General features: G+C 42.6%; 1 protein-coding gene across 1 annotated transcript in view; it reads left to right on the plus strand.

Moving 5' to 3' along the window:
* LOC140210842 (protein lin-28 homolog B-like) overlaps positions 1-19,506 on the plus strand; it is a 228,688-nt gene that overhangs the window by 122,075 nt on the left and 87,107 nt on the right. The window contains exon 3 of the mRNA XM_072280105.1: positions 17,653-17,837. Coding sequence (XP_072136206.1) covers positions 17,653-17,837 — 185 coding nt within the window. The remainder of the gene's footprint in view (positions 1-17,652; positions 17,838-19,506) is intronic.

A 19,506-nucleotide genomic window follows, 5' to 3' on the forward strand; every position in this document is an offset into this window, starting at 1 on the left:
ACCTTGCCATTGCTTACCCGTTCACTGTTTGCAGTGATAATTTAACACAATTTACCTCAGAAAGGGTGTTTTAGTGACATCTCACACGTTTGGCAGCGCCATCTTAAACCAGAACGAAAGGATAAACACATGAGTGATTGATTGTTCTGGGCCTGAACTCACTAGAGTTTAGAAGAAGGTGGGGTGGGGAGCTGTTCACATTGAAGCCTATAGAGTAGCGAAAAGCTCAGACAGTGTGAGCATAGAGAGGTTGCTTCCAACAGTGGAAGAGTCTAGGACGAGAGGGCACAGCCTCCGAATAGAAGGGTATACCCTTTGAACAGAGATGAGGAGGAATTTCTTTAGCTAGCAGGTGGTGAATCTATGGAACACATTGCCTCAGATGGCTGTGGAGGTTGACAGCTTCTTGATCAGTAAAGGTGTCAATAGCTTACGGGGAGAAGGGCGGCAAATGGAGTTGACAGAAAATAAATGAGCCGGGATTGAGTGATAGAGCAGACCCGATGGACCAAAAAGCCTAATTCTGCTCCTATGTTTTGTGGTCCTAAGCTCTACCTTAATTCCCCTGAGGACTGGCTCATGGGTTTCTGTTTATTTCTTCTGTAGTCGATAATCAGCTCTTTAGTTTTGCTGACGTTGAGTGTGAGGTTGTTGTTGTTGTACCACTCAACCAGATTTTTCAGTCTCCCCCCTCTCTGCCAATTCATCACCATCTTTGATTCGGCCAACAACAGTGGTCTCATCAGCAAACTTAAATACAGCACTGGAGCTACGCTTAGTCACACAATCATACGTATAAAGTGAGTCGAGTAGGGTTCTAAGCACATAGCCCTTCAATGCACCTATGCAATGCTTAGCACTACTCGTATCTCCCTATCTGTTTTGAAAGCAGGATCACCATATAATTAAAGAATTGCTGTGCTTAGCTTTGGAGCTGTGCGTCATTGGATGTATACTGATGAGGAGTGAAAAGGCAGTGGCTGTCAATCAGAAGTGGTAATATGTCTTCTCTTCACAGATGCTGCCTGACTTGCTGAGTATTGGCAATAATTTCTGATGTACAAAAACTAAGCCATTCCCTTTTTAATAGGAAGGTAATTCACACAATTACAGCAATCATGGATCAACACCTGGAATGATGATGTTGTAGCCATCAGTGAGATTTGGTTTCAGGAGGAGCTGGACTGGCAGCTCAATATTGCAGGGTTCCGTTGTTTTTGACGAGACAGAGTGGGAGGGATTAAAGGAGGAGAAGTGGCGTTAATAGTCAGGGAAAATGTCATGGCAGTGCTCTGTGAGGACAGACATTTAAGAGAAATTTGGATAGTTATATAGAAGAGAGTGGTATTGAAGACTAAAGGGTTTGGCTGCAGGTTGATGGGTCGAGGCAGATTAATGATTCGATACAGACTAGATTGGGCCGAAGAGCCTGTGTCTGTGTGTGTTCTATGACTGTGGAAAAGTTGTAGGGGAATGGTGTAGATCCAGTGGGTTGAACAACCTCATTTTCTGTTGTCAGGGAAGTTGGACATTTGGACTTAGAAATGCTGAAACACATGCATTCTCTCCACTTGTTTACATGTTCCACACTCCAATCACCCATCAATTAAAATGCAAGTGAAGCTGGTTTACAAGTAGAGAGAACTAGATGTTAGTATTTTGACAGAACAAGAAGTATTGACTGAGATGGAGCAGGACTGAGATTTGTGAGCTGGTACCAACTGCTACTGTATCTAAATATCTGAACAGGACTCTTGACAGGGGCGGAGTACAAAAGTCCCAGATTCTTACATTTGGGACATTATTAATGTGGATTTAAAACTGATTCTAGGACTACATGAGAGAAATATTACACCAGGACACTCCCAACTGGCAGGAAGAAACGGTGCTCTTTCTCCTGATGTGGTGTTGTAATACTTTCTCTTGTTTGTTTTTTAAACTGTAAATTCTAAATAAAGCCTTTTTCATGTGTAATGTCGCATTGCAGTATCAATCACTGGATCTTAGATATAAACAAACATCCACAAAATGTAATGAATATTGAATCCAATACTTTCAGTTTGTGGCACTACTGGTGATTGATAACCGTAAGTAGTGAAACTGATAGAAACTAGTCGTTCACAGTTGATTAATTTTTAAAGGATACGTCACACTAGGTCATTGTTTAACCTAATGATAGTTTACTTCAATAAAGCAGTATTTCTGTTTTTGTCTTTGGTTCATGGTACAAGGCTGCCTCTATAAACAAGACTTAAGTTTATAACTAGTTTGATGACCGTGAAGCTGGGGACACAATTCAAGCGCATAACAATCCACAAATGGTCATCAGTACTTTGAAGTTTGGAAGATTTGAGTATCCTTTCACCACAGACCAAGATTGGTCACGAATACCATTCAATATGTAAGAAAGGGTAAGTGTTACCCACCCTGGCAATAGGTCCCGATAGTTGCCTCTGATTCAGACCACTTTATCAAACAGTAATTCTTAAGTCCACAATGAAATCATGGGTGTTTTCTGCTAGCTGAATTAATGCTCATTCATTGTGTTATCCATTAATAACATATTCCTTCCTAATATGGATTCATTGGATGACAAAGCTATATGATTTTATACTACTGAGGCAATGTTTATAATAGAACAGTACAAGCACAGGAATAGGCCATTCAGCCCACAATGTTGTGCTGAACGAGCTAAAAATATAATCAAAAACACCTAGACATTAATTCCTCCTACCTACACCATGTCCATATCCCTTCATCTTCTTTACATCCTCATGCCTGTCTAAATGTCTCTTAAAAGCCTATAATGTATTTGCCTCTACCACCATACCAGGCAGCGCATTCCAAGCATCCACCATTCTCTGAGTTAAGAACTTGCCCCTCACATCCCCTTTGAACCTACCTCTTCTCACCTTCCATGCATTCCCTCTGGTGTGAGGCATTTCAACCCTGGGAAACAGATACTATGTCCACTCTATCTATGCCTCTCATAATCTTGTAGATCTCTATCAGATCTCCCCTCAGCTTCTGGCTCTCCAGAGAAAACTAGCCTCTCGTGATAGCACATGCCTTCTAAACCAGGCAGCATCCTGTTAAATCTCTTCAACAGCCTCTCCAAAGCGTCAACATCCTCCCTATAGTGTGGCGAACCAGAACTGTACACAATACTCCAGATGTGACCCCACCAGAGCTTTATAAAGTTGCAATATAACCTCTGGACTTTTGAACTCAATGCCTCGACAAATAAAAGCAAGCATTCCATAAGCCTTCTTAACCACCTTAACAATCTGCGTAGCCACTTTGAAGAAGCTATGAACTTGGATCCCAAGATCTCTCTGTTCAGCAACACTGTTGAGGATCTTGCCCTCAACAGTGTACTGTCTCCTTGTATTTGCCCTACTAAGGTGCAACACCCCACATTTTACTGGGTTAAACTCCACCTGCCATTTCTCTGCCCCATATCTGCAACTGATCTACATTGTTCTGTATTCTCTGCCAGCTTTCAACACTATCCACAACTCCACCAATCTTGATATCATCCAGAAACTTACTAACCCATCCATCGACGTTTGCATCCAGGTCTTTTATGTACATCACAAACAGCAGAGGTCCCAGCACAGATCCCTAAGGAACTCCCCTAAATACAGACCTTCAGCTCGAATATGTCCCTTCAACCACTACCCTGTGTCTTCTATGTGCAAGCCAGTTCGGAATCCAAACAGCCAATTCGCCACGGACCCCATGCATCTTAATCTACTGGATTAGCCTCCCATGAGGGACTTTGTCAAACACCTTACTAAAATTCATGTAGTCAACATCCACTGCCCTATACTCATCAATCTCTGTCATCACCTTGTCAAAAAATTCAATCAACTTGGTAAGACATGACCAGACACGCACAAACCCAGGCTCTCCTTAGTCAGGCCATGGATATCCAAAAGCTGATATATCCTATCCCTAGGAATTTTCTCCAGCAATTACCTGACAACTGACATGAGACTTGCTGGTCTGTAGTTCCCAGGATTTTCTCTTGTTCCCTTCTTAAATAGAGGTACAACATTAGCCACTTTCCAGTCCTGCAGGTCCTTGCCTATGGCTAGAGAGGACACAGAGATACTGGCCAAGAGCCCAGCAATCTTGTCTCTTGCCTACTTCAATAACCTGGAGTAAATCCCACCAGGGTGTGGGGACTTGTCCAGCTTAATACTCCTTAGGAGGCCCAGCACTTCCTCCTCCTTGACCTTGAAATGCCATAATGTATTTATACACTCAATACTGATCGCCTGGTCCTCCATATCCTTTTCCTTGGTAAATACTGAAGCAAGGTATTCATCAAGTACCTCACTCACATTCTCTGCATCCAAGCAAATGTCCCCCCATTTATCCTTAAGTGGTCCCACCATTTCCGGAGTTATCCTCTTGCTCTTGGTGTATGTATAGAATGCCTTGGATTCACCTTAATCCTATTTGTCTAGGACTTTTCATGGCTCCTCCTTGCTTTCTGAATTCTCTTTAGTTCTTTTCTGGCTTTTTTATACTCCTCATGTGCTTTGTTTGATCCTAACTTCCAAAGTTTTACATAGTTTTCCTTTCTCTTCTTGACTATATTCATCACCTCTCGGGACATCCAATGTTCTCTTATCTTTCCATCCCTGTTCCCCCTCCTCACACGAACTTTATACAATTGATCATTGAACACTCTCCTCATGTCTAATGTGGACTTCCCACAAAATATGTGTTCCCAATTAATGCTTCTTAATTCCTGTCTAATAACCTCATAATTTACCCTACTCCAATTTAAAACTTTCCCACAAGGACCATGCCTATCCTTATCTATAGCTATCCTGAAATTTAAGGAGTTGTGGTTACGGTTCCTAAACTGTTCACCCACGGAAAGGCCATTCACCTGACCAGATTCATTACCCGTTACCAGGTCCAGTATGGCCCCTCCTCTTGCTGGGCCACCCACATATTGATTTAAAGAAACCTTCCTTGATATACTTAACAAATTCTGCCCCATTTAAACTCCTTACACTGAGAAGATCCCAGTTTATATTAGGGAAGTTGAAATCTCCCATGACAACAGCCCTAGTATTTTTACATATTTCCTTAATCTGATTACATATCTGAAACTCAGTGTCCCTGTGGCATTTGGGGGGGGGGCTCTGTGTGTAGTACAATCCCATCAGTGACATTGCACACTGCCTGTTCCTGAGTTCTACCCAAATACCCCTCCATTGTGTCTCCCTTGAGTGCAGCTGTGATATTGTCCCTGATTAGTAGGGCAACGCCCCCCCCCCTTACCTCCCTCTCTATCTTTTCTAAAACATCAAAAATCTGGTGTAATAATCACCCATTCCTACCCCTCTCTTAACCAAGTTTCAGTAATGCCTACAACATCAGAGTTCCATGTACTGATCCAAGCTCTAGGTTCATCACCTTTGCCCATAATACCCACAGCATTAAAATATACACACTTCAAACTATCTGAGCCATCATACCTGTTATTTCGATTTTTGCCTTTCAATACTTCCCCTGTCATCTACTTTTTGGTCTGTTTCTTCCCTTTCTGACCTGGGGCTCTGATTCTGAGCTCCCTGCAAAACTAGTTTAAACTCTCCTGAATGGTATCAGCAAACCTCCCAGCCTGGATATTGATTCCCCTCCAGTTCAGGTGCAACCCACCCCCCTCGTCCAGGTCACCCCTTCCCCAGAAAAGGTTCCAGTGACCTAAGAACTTGAGGCCCTCTCCACTGCACCATCTCCTCAGCCACTCATTCATCCATGCTAGCTCCTCATTCCCACTCGCACTAAACCCATGGTACTGGGAGAAATCTGGAGATTATTGCCTTGGATAGCCATCTCTTCAGCCTCTTCCCTAACTCTATAAACTCACTGTTAAGGACCTCTTCCCCTTTTCTGCCTGTGTCATTGGTGCCAATATGCACCACGACCTCTTGACTGTTCACGCTCCCCCTTGAGAATATCCTGCAGCTGCTCTGATACACCCTGGACCCCAGCACCCAGGAGGTAACACACCAACCTGGTGTCTCTTTTGTGGCCATAGAATCTCCTTTCTGTCCCTCTAACGACTGGGTCCCCTATAACTACTGCACTGCCTGACTTCACCCTTCCCTGACGAGGCTCAGAGCCAGCCACAGTGCCACCAGCCTTCCATGATCTGATATATCAATCCTTCCCACTGCCAGTATCCAAAGACATGTACTTGTTGCTGAGGGGAATGGCCACAGGGAACCTTGCACTGACCTCAGAATCCCCTTGCCTCTTCTGGTGGTCACCCATCTGCTGTCTGAAGGCCGTACTCTGGGTGTGATAATGGATATCTGCCTTGTTTTCCATCCTCAGCTCTAGTCAACACACCACAACTCTGCGCAAAATGTGTCCTTTCAAAGCTGCAAGTAATTGTCACCGGTAAATGACTAAGATAATAAAGACATCTGTTTGTCAGTGAATCATGCTGTATTACAGTTCCACATTTACTTTGGCCGCATAATTCTTGTTCAAGTTGGAAGCAGTTGTGAAATGTATTCACATTAGCTTGCAGGAGCTGGAGAAGGAGAGATTCAGCAAGACATGCTTTACTTTTTACTCTGTCCAGATTACTAGCAGGAATACAAGATGCCATGATACGTTGTTCCATAAGCCCCTTTTCCACAGTGTTCAATCCCACCGATGCTCTCTTTTAAGGAAAGAAATTATTGAACTGTTACTTGGAATTATTGGTAGAAAATCATTCCCATAACATACTGCCTTTTAGTGGAGTGAGCACATCAATAGCCCTGCAAATTATTCTATTATGCCTGTTGAATCCTGTTTCCATCATTCCTACAGACAGTGAATTCTGGATCATCTCTACTTTCTGATTAATTTTTTTTTTGCTCATTTTTCCCCACATATATTTAGGCCAAACTTTCTACCTCTCTTTATCTTCCTCTCTACTAACTATCTAAACTAGTCATGATCATAAACACTCCTGTCAAATCTCCTCCAGCAAACAACAATTTTCATGTGATATAAGTCGGTGACAATAGATCTGAATCTGATTTCTGATTGATTTTTTTTTCTCAAGGAGTACAACAGCAGTTGTCCCTGTCTAGTAAAATAGCTTCTTCTCTGGAACCATCCTGCTAAATCTTTTCTTACCTCTTCAGGGTCTTTACAGCCTTCTTAGAGTTGAATGGATAGAGTACTCCAGTTGTGACCTAGTTAATCATTTGTACAGGTCCAACAAATCCACTGTATGCTTGTTCTTTATCCCGCTGTGCACGAAGCCCAGAATCCCATAGGTTTACCAAGCAATCTTTTGACATGAACTTCCACCATCAATGATATTTGGATTTTCAAAAGGATTTTGACAAGGTCCCACCCAGGAGATTAGTGTGCAAACTTAAAGCACACGGTATTGGGGGTAAGGTATTGATGTGGATAGAGAATTGGTTAGCAGACAGGAAGCAAAGAGTGGGAATAAACGGGACCTTTTCAGAATGGCAGGCGGTGACTAGTGGGGTACCGCAAGGCTCAGTGCTGGGACCCCAGTTGTTTACAATATATATTAATGACTTGGATGAGGGAATTAAATGCAGCATCTCCAAGTTTGCGGATGACACGAAGCTGGGTGGCAGTGTTAGCTGTGAGGAGGATGCTCAGAGTGACTTGGATAGGTTGGGTGAGTGGGCAAATTCATGGCAGATGCAATTTAATGTGGATAAATGTGAAATTATCCACTTTGGTGGCAAAAATAGGAAAACAGATTATTATCTGAATGGTGGCCGATTAGGAAAAGGGGAGGTGCAACGAGACCTGGGTGTCATTATACACCAGTCATTGAAAGTGGGCATGCAGGTACAGCAGGCGATGAAAAAGGCGAATGGTATGCTGGCATTTATAGCGAGGGGATTCGAGTACAGGAGCAGGGAGGTACTACTGCAGTTGTACAAGGCCTTGGTGAGACCACACCTGGAGTATTGTGTGCAGTTTTGGTCCCCTAATCTGAGGAAAGACATCCTTGTCATAGAGGGAGTAGAAAGAAGGTTCACCAGATTGATTCCTGGGATGGCAGGACTTTTATATGAAGAAAGACTGGATGAACTGGGCTTGTACTCGTTGGAATTTAGAAGATTGAGGGGGGATCTGATTGAAACGTATAAAATCCTAAAGGGATTGGACAGGCTAGATGCAGGAAGATTGTTCCCGATGTTGGGGAAGTCCAGAACGAGGGGTCACAGTTTGAGGATAAAGGGGAAGCCTTTTCGGACCGAGATTAGGAAAATCTTCTTCACACGGAGAGTGGTGAATCTGTGGAATTCTCTGCCACAGGAAACAGTTGAGGCCAGTTCATTGGCTATATTTAAGAGGGAGTTAGATATGGCCCTTGTGGCTACGGGGATCAGGGGGTATGGAGGGAAGGCTGGGGCGGGGTTCTGAGTTGGATGATCAGCCATGATCATAATAAATGGCGGTGCAGGCTCGAAGGGCCGAATGGCCTACTCCTGCACCTATTTTCTATGTTTCTATGTACATACATGGAGAGAATTAGAAATGGGATTTGTGTATGGTTAGTTTAAATGGGACTCGATGGACTGAAGGGTCTGTTTCTCATTGGCTCTACACGTGCCAATATCTCTGTTCCTGCACATCTTTCAAAATGTTATCTTTACTCTACATTGTCTGTCATTAGATTGGCAGGAACAAGTTTAAATGATCTAACACCAGGCCTGCTAGGTCTCAATCATGCTCTGTTATTTCAGCATATTTAATACATAATCCACTTCTTGGCTGATGTTACCAAACCTTGTTGAAAACAAACCTTCAGGACTGCCCAATCCTTCTATTAACTTTTTTGTTCCCTAATCATTGCCCTCTGTGCTAAGGAGAGCACACCCTTCCTCTTTATGATTAAGCTAGAGATGATGTGATCCATGAGCACTTTCTTTTCCGTTTGAATTTTATTCTTCCCAGTTCAAGTACGTTGCTTTAACTATGGTCTTCCCAACATAGAGTTACATAGCATGGAAACAGACGCATCAGAATCAGGTTTAATATGTTGTGAAATTTGTTGTGCGGCAGCAATACCTTGCAATACGTAATAATAAAAACGTTAAATTACTGTAAGAAGCATGCATGTTTATATATGAAAAGTTAAATTAAATAAGTAGGAAAAATAGTGAGGTAGTGTTCAATGTCCGTTCAGAAATCAGATGGGAAAGGAGAAGAATCTATTCTTGCGTCTTTGAGTGTGTGCCTTCAGGCTCTTGTACCTCCTTCCTGATGGTAGTCATGCAAAGAGAACATGTCCTGGGTGATGGGGGTCCTTAACGATGGACGCCACCTTTTTGAGGCATTGCTCTGTGACGATGTCCAGGATGCTGGGGAGGCTGGTGTCCATGATGGAGCTGACTGAATTCACAACTTTCTGCAGCTAATTTCAATCTGTGCAGTTTCTCCCACATACCAGACGGTGATGCAGCCAGTTCGAGTGTTTTCTATGATCTATCTGTAGAAATTTGCAAGTGACTTTGTTGACATACAATATCTCCTCAAACTCTTAATGAACTATAGCCACTCTCGTGCCTTCTTTGTAACTTCATCGATATATTGGGCCCAGGAGAGATCCTCAGAGATGTTGATACCCAGAAAATTGAAATTGCTCACCCTTTCCACTGCTGATCCCTCGATGAGAACTGGTGTGTTGGTCTTACTGATGTTGATTGTGAGGTTGTTGCTGCGACACCACACAACCAACCCATCTGTCTCGCTCCTGTATGCCTTCTCGTCACCATCTGAAATTCTGCCAACAGTAGTTGTGTCATCAGCAAATTTATAGATGACATTTGAGCCACACAGTCATGGGTATAGAGTGAGTTGAACAATAGGCTAATTACGCATCCTTGTTGATTATCAGTGAGGTGGAGATGTTGTTTCCAATCCGCACAGACTGTGGTCTTCCGGTGAGGAAGCTGCAGAGGGAGGTCCAAAGGCCCAGGTTTTGGAGCTTTTTGATGAGAACTGCAGGAGTGATTGTGTTAAGTGCTGAGCTGTGGTTAATAAATAGAAGCCCGATGTAAGTATTAGTATTGTCCAAGTGATCCAAAGCCACATGAGATTGCATCTGCTGTAGTCCTATTGTGACAATAGGCAAATTGCAGTGGGTCCAGGTCCTTACTTAGACAGGAGTTGATCCTAGCCATAACCAACCTCTCAAAGCACTTCATCATCGAAGATGTGAGTTCTACTGAACAATAGTCGTTAAGCAGCTCACGCTGCTCTCCTTGGGCACTGGTATCATTGTTGCTGTTTTGAAACAGACAGGAACATCTGACTGTAGCAATGAGAGATTGAAAATGTCTTTGAAGACACCCTGAAGTTGGTTGGCACAGATTTTCAGAGCCCTGGTACAACATTGGGACCTGTCGCCTTGTGAGGGTTTCGCCCTCTTGAAAGACAGCCATGCTAACCAAGGTGTACTCCTGAGCCAATGCCAAATGCCTGCATTTAGCCTGTCTGAAATTTTCCCATGTTTTCTACACATTGTAATTGTATCCATCTCCATTACCTCCTTTTGGCATCTTGTTCCGCTAAGGCCCCACCTCCCCCTCATACCCCATCTGTTACTCATTTTTATGCACACATTCTTTCTCTCACTCTCCTTTTTCTCCCTCTGTCCCTCTGAATATACCTCTTGCCCATCCCCTGGGTCCCCCCCCCCCCCGCCGTCTTTCTTCCCGGACCTCCTGTCCCATGATCCTCTTGTATCCCCTTTTGCCTATCACCTGTCCAGCTCTTGGCTCTATCCCTCCCCCTCCTGTCTTCTCCTATCATTTTGGATCTCCCCCTCCCCCTCCAACTTTCAAATCCCTTACTGACTCTTCCTTCAGTTAGTCCTGACGAAGGGTCTCGGCCTGAAACGTCGACTGCACCTCTTCCTACAGATGCTGCTTGGCCTGCTGCGTTCACCAGTAACTTTGATGTGCGTTGCTTGAATTTCCAGCATCTGCAGAATTCCTGTTGTCTGCACTCTTTCAACCTTATTTATATCCTTCCTGTAATTTGGTGACCAAAACTGAACACAATACTCCAGATTCGGCCTCACCAATGCCTTATACAACTTCATCATAACATTCCAGCTCTTATACTCAATACTTTGATTAATAAAGGCCAATGTACCAAAAGCTCTCTTTACGACACTTGTAGGGAATTTTGTATCTGCATTCCCAGATCCCTCTGTTCCACTGCACTCCTCAGTGCCTTACCTGTATGTTCTACCTTGGTTTGTCCTTCCAACGTGCAATACCTCACACTTGTCTGTATTAAACTCCATCTGCCATTTTTCAGCCCATTTTTCCAGCTGGTCCAAGTCCCTCTGCAGGGTCTGAAAACCTTCCTCACTGCCTACTACACCTCCAATCTTTGTATCACCAGCAAATTTGCTGCTCCAATTTATCACATTATCATCCAGATCATTGATATAGATGACAAATAACAATGGACCCAGCACTGATCCCTGTGGCACACCACTAGTCACAGGCCTCCACTCGGAGAAACAATTCTCTACTACCACTCTTTGGCTTCTTCCATTGAGCCAGTGTCTAATCCAATTTACCACCTCTCCATGTATACCTAGCAACTGAATTTTCCTTACTAACCTCTCATGCAGGACCTTGTCAAAGGCCTTACTGAAGTCCATGTAGACAATATCCACTGCCTTCCCTTCATCCACTTTCCTGGTAACCTCCTCGAAAAACTCCAATAGATCGGTCAAACATGACCTACCACGCACAAAGGCATGTTGACTCTCCCTAATAAGCCCCTGTCTATCCAAATGCTTGTAGATTCTGTCTCTCAGTACTCCCTCCAATAACTTACCTACTACCGACATTAAACTTACTGGCCTATAATTTCCTGGATTACTTTTCGATCCTTTTTTAAACAATGGAACAACATGAGCCACTCTCCAATCCTCCGGCACCTCACCTGCAGACAGCAACATTTTAAATATTTCTGCCAGGGCCCCTGCAATTTCAACACTAGTCTCCTTCAATGTCCAAGGGAACACCCTGTCAGGTCCCGGGGATTTATCCACTTTAATTTTCCTCAAGACAGCAAGGACCTCCTCCTTTTCGATCTGTACAGTTTCCATGATCTCACTACTTGTTTCCCTTAACTCCATAGACCCCTGCTCTTTGTGATTTTTTATAAATGACTCGGAAGGATAGGTTAGTAAGCTTGCAGATGACATAACGGTTGGTGGGGTTGTGGATGGTGTAGAAGGTTGTCGTAGGTTACAACTGGCCATTGACAAGATGCAGACCTGGGCTGGGAAGTGGCAGATGGAGTTCAACCTGGAAAAGTGTGGAGTGATTCAGTTTGGAAGATCAAACTTGAAGACAGAGTACAAGGTTAGTGATAGAATTCTTAGTAGTGTGGTGGGACAGAGGGATCTTGAGGTCCACATTCATAAATCATTCAGAGTTGTCATGCAAGTCATTGGATTGATAAGAAGGTGTATGGTGAGTTGGCCTTCATTTGCCAAGAGATTGAGTTCAAGAGTTGTGAGGTAATGTTGCAGGTGTATAAAACCTTGGTTTGACCACACATGGAATATTGTGTTCAGTTCTGTGCATCTTACTATTGGAAGAATGTGGAAGCTTTAGGGATCGAGTGGATAGCCAGAGAATTTTTTCCCAGGGTGGAAATGGCCAATATGAGGAAGCATTATTTTAAGTTGATTGGCAGAAATTACAGAGCGATGCCAGAGGTAAGTTTTTTACATGGAGAGTGGTGGGTGCATGCAGCACCCTGCCAGGAGGCTGGCAGAGGCACATACATTATGGACATTTAAGAAACTCTTGGATAGGCACATGGATGATGGGAAGGTGCAGGGCTATGTGGGAGGGAAGGGTTAGATTGATCTTAGAGTAGGTTAAAAGGTTGGAACAACATTGTGAGCTGAAGGTTCTGTGAAATGCTGTAGTGCTTTATGTTCTAAATTCTATGTTAATATCCTTGGGAACCTTTGCTGTATCCTCTCCAGCTTAATTCCATACTTTCTTTGGTATAGCAACCAGAATTGCTCACAATGTTCCAGTTGTGGTTTCACCAAGTCGTAACATGACATACCAGCTTTGGTGTTCAGTGCCTGGTCCATTGAAGGTGAGCAAGCTATATGCCTTCTTCATAACTTATCCACCCGTGTCACCATTTTCAGGGAACTGTGTACTTGTACCCCTAAGTACCTGTATTTTGCTACACCACACGTGCTCATGTCATCCCCATGCGTGACCTGCCCTGGTTTAATTTCTAATGTGCATCACTACAAAGTTGTCTAAGTTAAATACCATCTGCCATTCTTTGATCAATTTCCTTGTTGACTGGAGCCCTTCCTCAAAGTTTTGGTGCCACCTGCAAACTTCCTAATACCATCACCTGTGTTCTTATCCAACTTATTCGATAAGCTGTTTCCACAAGAGTGAAAAGAAAGTTTATATGATTTCCTTGAGCAGCAGTGTTAGCTGCCTACTTTACCTGTTATAAATAAATCTGCACTCACTGGCCACCGGTACACCTGCAGGTTAATGTGAACAGCTGATCAGCCAAACATGTGGCAGCAAGTGAATGCATAGAAACATACAGACATGGTCAAGAGGTTCACTTGTCATTCATACCAAACATAAGAATGGAGAAGAAATGTGCTCTAAGTGACTTTGACCATGACAAATTGTTGGTGCCAGACAGGGTGGTTTGAGTATTTCAGAAATTGCTGATCTCCTGGGATTTTAATGCACAATAGTCTCTAGAGTTTACAGAGAATGGTGTGAGAAACAAAAAAAAAAACACATCTAATAAGTGGTAATGCCCTGTTAATGAGAGAGGTCAGAGAAGAATGACCAGACTGGTTCAAGCTGACAGGAAGGAGTCAGTAACTCAAATAACCATGCTTTACAAAGTAGTGTGCAGAAGAGCATCTCTGAATGCACAACATGTTGAACTTTGAAGTGGATGGGCTACAGTAGTAGAAGACCATGAACATACAGGAGGTACCTAATAAAGTGGCCACTGAGTATAAAATAAACCCTTTTAACTGTGTGAATTTACATGTATTCTCCCAAATGATGGAACGATGGAACTCATTGCAAGCTTAGTCTGTCACAAAGTATTTACTACTCAGAAACAAATCACTTGGCCTAATGGGATTCAACACAAAAGCGTCCGTCCCTGCCATTACATCCGTCTCTGTCCTTCTCTCTCCTTATGTACTTTATCTAACTTCTCCTTAAATGCATCAAAGCTCTTCTCCTCAATCCCTCCCTCTGACAGACTATTTCAGGGTCTATTCCAGGTGGATCCTCAATCTCCTGATGGATCATCAGTGAATTTCCTACAGTGCAATGATATCTTCAATTTTCCATTTGAGGTTCAATTCCATTATTTTACAAAGAACTGAAGTAAAAATAGATCGGATATTCCTGCATCTGATTTGTAGCCTTTATTCAAACATCGGCAATATTTTGACTCCCTTCCAATCTTCTGGTCCCTCCCAGGTGCCCATTAGGACTTTTCCTGTTCTTTTATGTCAATTCTTTAGCGATATATTATTTTTTGAGCCCTTTTAGCCTCAAGCACTTCTATCTCATTTTTATCAAAGTCATTAATTTTGTCTAAAATGACTCCCTTTGGGAAAGGCATAGTACTTGTATTTCCCGTTGTGATTACTTGAAGGAAATACTCATTCAGAATTTTCATTATCTTCTGCTTGCCCTCTCTTACAATTCTTTTTACATCATATATGATTTTGCTTGGTATTTGATTAAGCTCTTATTGTCAAATACTATGACAATTTGTTAATGATGTTTTACATCTGAAGCACTGCTGATTTCTTATATCACCATCCTTTTAAAGGTTGCTGCCTTTTGTTTCTTTCCATTCAATAAACCCCATCCGCTTTCTTCCTCCAGATAATTGCTGAGGTCATTGCTTCTCCCCTTTAATTTGTTTCTGACTTGGAAATCCAATTAGAGGTCATGCCTTTTCAAGCTGAGTTTGCTAGACTCTTCTGTGTATTTATCTGGCATGTTCGGTGTTCTCAGCTAAAACTTAAATCACAAACGCTGTGTATTTCAAAGCTACATGATTGAAAATACACTTATCCACAGAATGAAATGAGTATATTCGGATCCTCAGCCTTTGCAATCCATAGAATTAATTTGTGCTTCCCAAGTGTCAGTTGTATATTTGGATTGATGACTCCCTTTCCTTAGTACACATTGTCACATCCCTTCAATAGATGGACAGATACTTTATTGATCCCAAAGGAAATTACAGTGTCACAGTAACATTACAAGTGCACTTCTTGTAGCCAGCCTCTGTGTTGGCGCTCCACTCAAGTCTGTCATCCATCTTCTGCGTGCAGACACAAAGATATCCACTTTGAGTGAGACTTCCTTTAACATAAAAGCACCTAGATTTCTTGGACTTTCCTTGAATTTCATAATGCAGTGAGATTCAATGATCACCTGGTGCGCTTTCAGTGCTCAATCTTTAGATTTCGAGAGGTTATCCAGAGTACAGTGTACGTGAAGTGGACTTCCTGGCTTATGTTCTTCAGTGATGACTTCCAAGCCAAAGCAGAGCCCTTCTGTGATGATGCCAAGCAGCAACTTTCACATAAAAAAGCATTAATCTGGAAATTACTCTTTCAAAAATCCATAAGGCCAGACTAACTGGAAGTGCAAGTGCTTACTTTCATCACCATTAATTACAGTCTAATAGAAATCTGTTAGCAATGCAGAAAGACAGTGCTAAGTTTGAGCTGAGCTATTATTCAATTGAAAAGAGGAATAAGTTGGGATATGGATGGGCTGAATGGCCTGATGACCGAGCGCGAGAAGAGAATGGCAGGAAATATAGACCTTGGATGTAAAGGGATGAAGCCATTTAGAAGTAATAAAGCTAACCTGTCCCAGAGGTGGTTGACAGACTGGAATATTAATTGAGTATTTTGTATTGGGGTTTCCCAAAAGGATGGATGCTGCTAAAATGTCAGCGGAAGGCAGGGTGGTAGAGCTAATGCAGGGGATGATGATTCATAAGGACACAGGACTAGAAAGGCTACCAGATTAAATTTAACACAGAAGTATGAAGTGATAGAATTTGTCAGAAATAATTATGGGAGAGATTATAGATGAACTTACACTCTGAAGTGTATGTTGGAACAGAAGGACTTGGGTGTACATGTTCATAAATCTTTGAATTATGGCAGTTGGTGAACTTGTAGATCAGGCAAGAAACCAGAATGGTGGAATGGGATTAGAAGCCATTTGGCCAATACCTCTTCCTCTTCATGAGTTCTTTTGGTTAGCTTTGTAATGTAGGAAATAAAGCAGCTCACGAGCATGTAGAAATGTGTTAAGGATTGTTCAATGTATCTTTGATGTTAAAAATCTCTTAATTAAAGTCTTATCGGAAAGACAGCCCCCTTTGTGTTGCACTGAAGAGATTATGATCTCTCCCCCCTCCACCAAACCTGTGAAGCAGAGATCCTGTTGAAAGCCCTACCACAGAGAGAGCTTGATAGGAAAAGATTTCAAGTACAATCTCAAAATACTTTGAAACATGTAACACTTCAACAGGAAATGTTGGCCCATGACCAATCAAAGTGGAGAAGGCACTGAGAACCTCAGGTACATGCATCAGGTGCACATGGAAGCCAAGTGTAAGTGGTAATATTCCAGAATACTCTCCATACGCCCTATCAGGCACCTCCTGCCCTATCTGTGGACCAATCTCCATTTCCTATTTTGGCGCCTCTATCACCTACAAAACCAGAGTAGAAATAAGTGTTCCCGCATCTGATGGACTATTTAAGAAGAAGTGTGTCTGCAGTAAGACTCGAACCAACAACATTTTGTCTCAAGCAACTGTACTACCAACTGGGTTGCATCTGATACTTAACACCAAAGGGTAGTCTCTGATGTTGTGGTGTTTTGTTTTATTGTTGGATCCTTCTGGGATGTTAATTTATATGCTTTAACATGCCTGTGAAATGTGAGGTGTTGCAATTTCGGAGGACAAACCAGGGTAAGACGTACACAGTGAATGATAGAACTGAGATAAAACAAACCAACCTGAAAATACAGATCATTAATTCCTTGAAAGTGGCATCAGAGATAGATATGTCATGAAGAGAGATTTTTGCAAATTGGCCTTCATAAATCAGGACACTAACTACAGGAGTAGGGATGTAATGTTGAAGTTGTGTAAAACGGTGTGTAGTCTAACAGTGAGTGATCATCTTAGTTGTTTTTCTTGTGATTGCAAGACCCTGTTGAACTTTGTTAATGTGGGATGCTGCAAGTCTGATTCACTGATTTATTGGTGGACAGTGAGGGAGCTGCATGGGTAGGCATAAGACCAGAACTTAGATGAGCTGAAGGGCCGATTTCTGTACTGTGCTGCTCAATGTCTATATGGCTTTAAATCCCAAAAGAAATGCTCAACTTTAAAAATCAATTAATGCTTTGCTTTGTTAAACTATTACCAAAAGTCACTTATGCATATTGGATGTAGAATAAATTGTGACAATCTGAAGATATTCCCATTGAGTATTTCCTCTTTCTTTTTAATTTCATTCTTCAGAGCAAACTTTACATGGATGGATTCAGGAGTTTGAAAGAAGGAGAGCCTGTGGAATTCACCTTCAAAAAATCTTGCAAAGGCCTGGAATCGATACGGGTAACAGGCCCTGGAGGGACACCGTGTTCAGGCAGCGAGAGGCGTCCAAAAGGGAAGATAGTGCAAAAACGGAAGCCAAAGGGAGACCGGTAAAGCAATAATTTGTATTGTTTGCATGTGCTTTGATTTCCCCCCTATTCCTTGATTAAGTTGGAGACGTACAATCGTGGTCAGGTAAGTGTTTACCTCCGCTGCAGAGGTATTAGAATCCAGAATACCAAGGCCAAGTTTATGATCACCGTGTGAAAGTTATTGTTTTCTGGCAGCAGAACAGTACAAGACGTTAAAAATGTACTGTAAGTCACATTGAAAAAGCAAACAAATAGTGCAAAGGAGGAATAGCAAGATAGTGATCAGAGAATATTCAGAAATCTGATGTGAAAGGATGAAGATGTTCATAAAACATTGAATGTGAGTCTTCAACATCCTGTAGCTCCTCCCTGATGGTAGCAATAGAAGAGGTCATGTTCTGGATGGTGAGGGTCCTTATAATGGATGGCCCTTTCTTGAAATGAATGCTAACACTGCATTTGCTTTCCTTAGTACCAACGCAACCTTCAGGGAATCTTGCACTTATCATCATTATCATTATGTGCCATGTCATAAGGGGTGGACGATCGTGGTCTATGTTCCTGGCAAATTTTTCTACAGAAGTAGTTTGCCATTGCCGCCTTCTGGGCAGTGTCTTTACAAGGCATGTGACCCCAGCCTCTATCAGTACATTTCAGAGAATATCTGCCTGGCGTCAGTGGTCACATAACCAGGAGCTGTGATATGTACCGGCCACTCATATGACCATGTTCCCATGGCTCCATGTGACCCTGATCCGGGGCGGGTGGCTAAGCAGGTGCTACTCTTTGCCCAAGGGTGACCTGCAGCCTAGCGGAGGGAAGGAGCACCTTACACCTCCTATGGGTAGAGACATATCTCCACCTCGCCACCCAAGGAGGTCATAGCAAGTCTCCTAAAACATCGAATGAAACAGTCCTTCCAGATGAGGCAACGCTTCACCCGTGAGTCTGTTGTGATCATCTAATGTGCGCCTGGTGTGGCCTTCTGTACATCAGGGAGACCCGATGCAGATGGGGGAAGCACTTTGTTGCAAGCCTTCACTCTGTCCACAAAAGGCAGGGCCTCCCAGTGGCTGCCTTTTTCAATTTGACTTTCCATTCCCATCCCAACATGCCTGCCACAATGAGGCCAATCAACATCTCATTTTATATCTGTGTAACCACCAACCTGATGGTGCGAAGATTGATTTATCTAATTTCTGGTAGTTGCTACTACATTATGATTTTTTCACTTTTTCCATTCCCTATTCCAATTATGCCTCTCTTCTCTTCACCTCATCTATCCACCCATCACTTCCCTTTGCTATCCTTCCCCCTTTCCTTCCATAGTTCACTGTTCTCTCTGATTAGAGTCCTTCTCCTTCAACCTTTTACTACTTCTGCTTATCAGCTCACAGCTTCTTATTTCATCTCAGTTCCTCCACACACCCACCTCCCCCCTCACCCCTCACCTGACAGTGACAGATCTATTTTACAACTGTAGTGTATATCTGACCAGCTACCGCAAATGACATTTTTTTGAAAAAATTACCTTGATTTCAGTCGGAGAAGTTGCTGTAGCTTCTGACATTTTACGCAAGTTATGAACCTGCAACAATATAGTAGATTTTGATCAAATGCTTATGGACAAAATTCTTCATCCTCCTTGTATGACAGCTGTTGTTCCATCATCTTTTGCATTTGATTT

Source organism: Mobula birostris, chromosome 2 (genome assembly GCF_030028105.1).
Source record: "Mobula birostris isolate sMobBir1 chromosome 2, sMobBir1.hap1, whole genome shotgun sequence".
NCBI classification, from domain to species: domain Eukaryota; kingdom Metazoa; phylum Chordata; class Chondrichthyes; order Myliobatiformes; family Myliobatidae; genus Mobula; species Mobula birostris.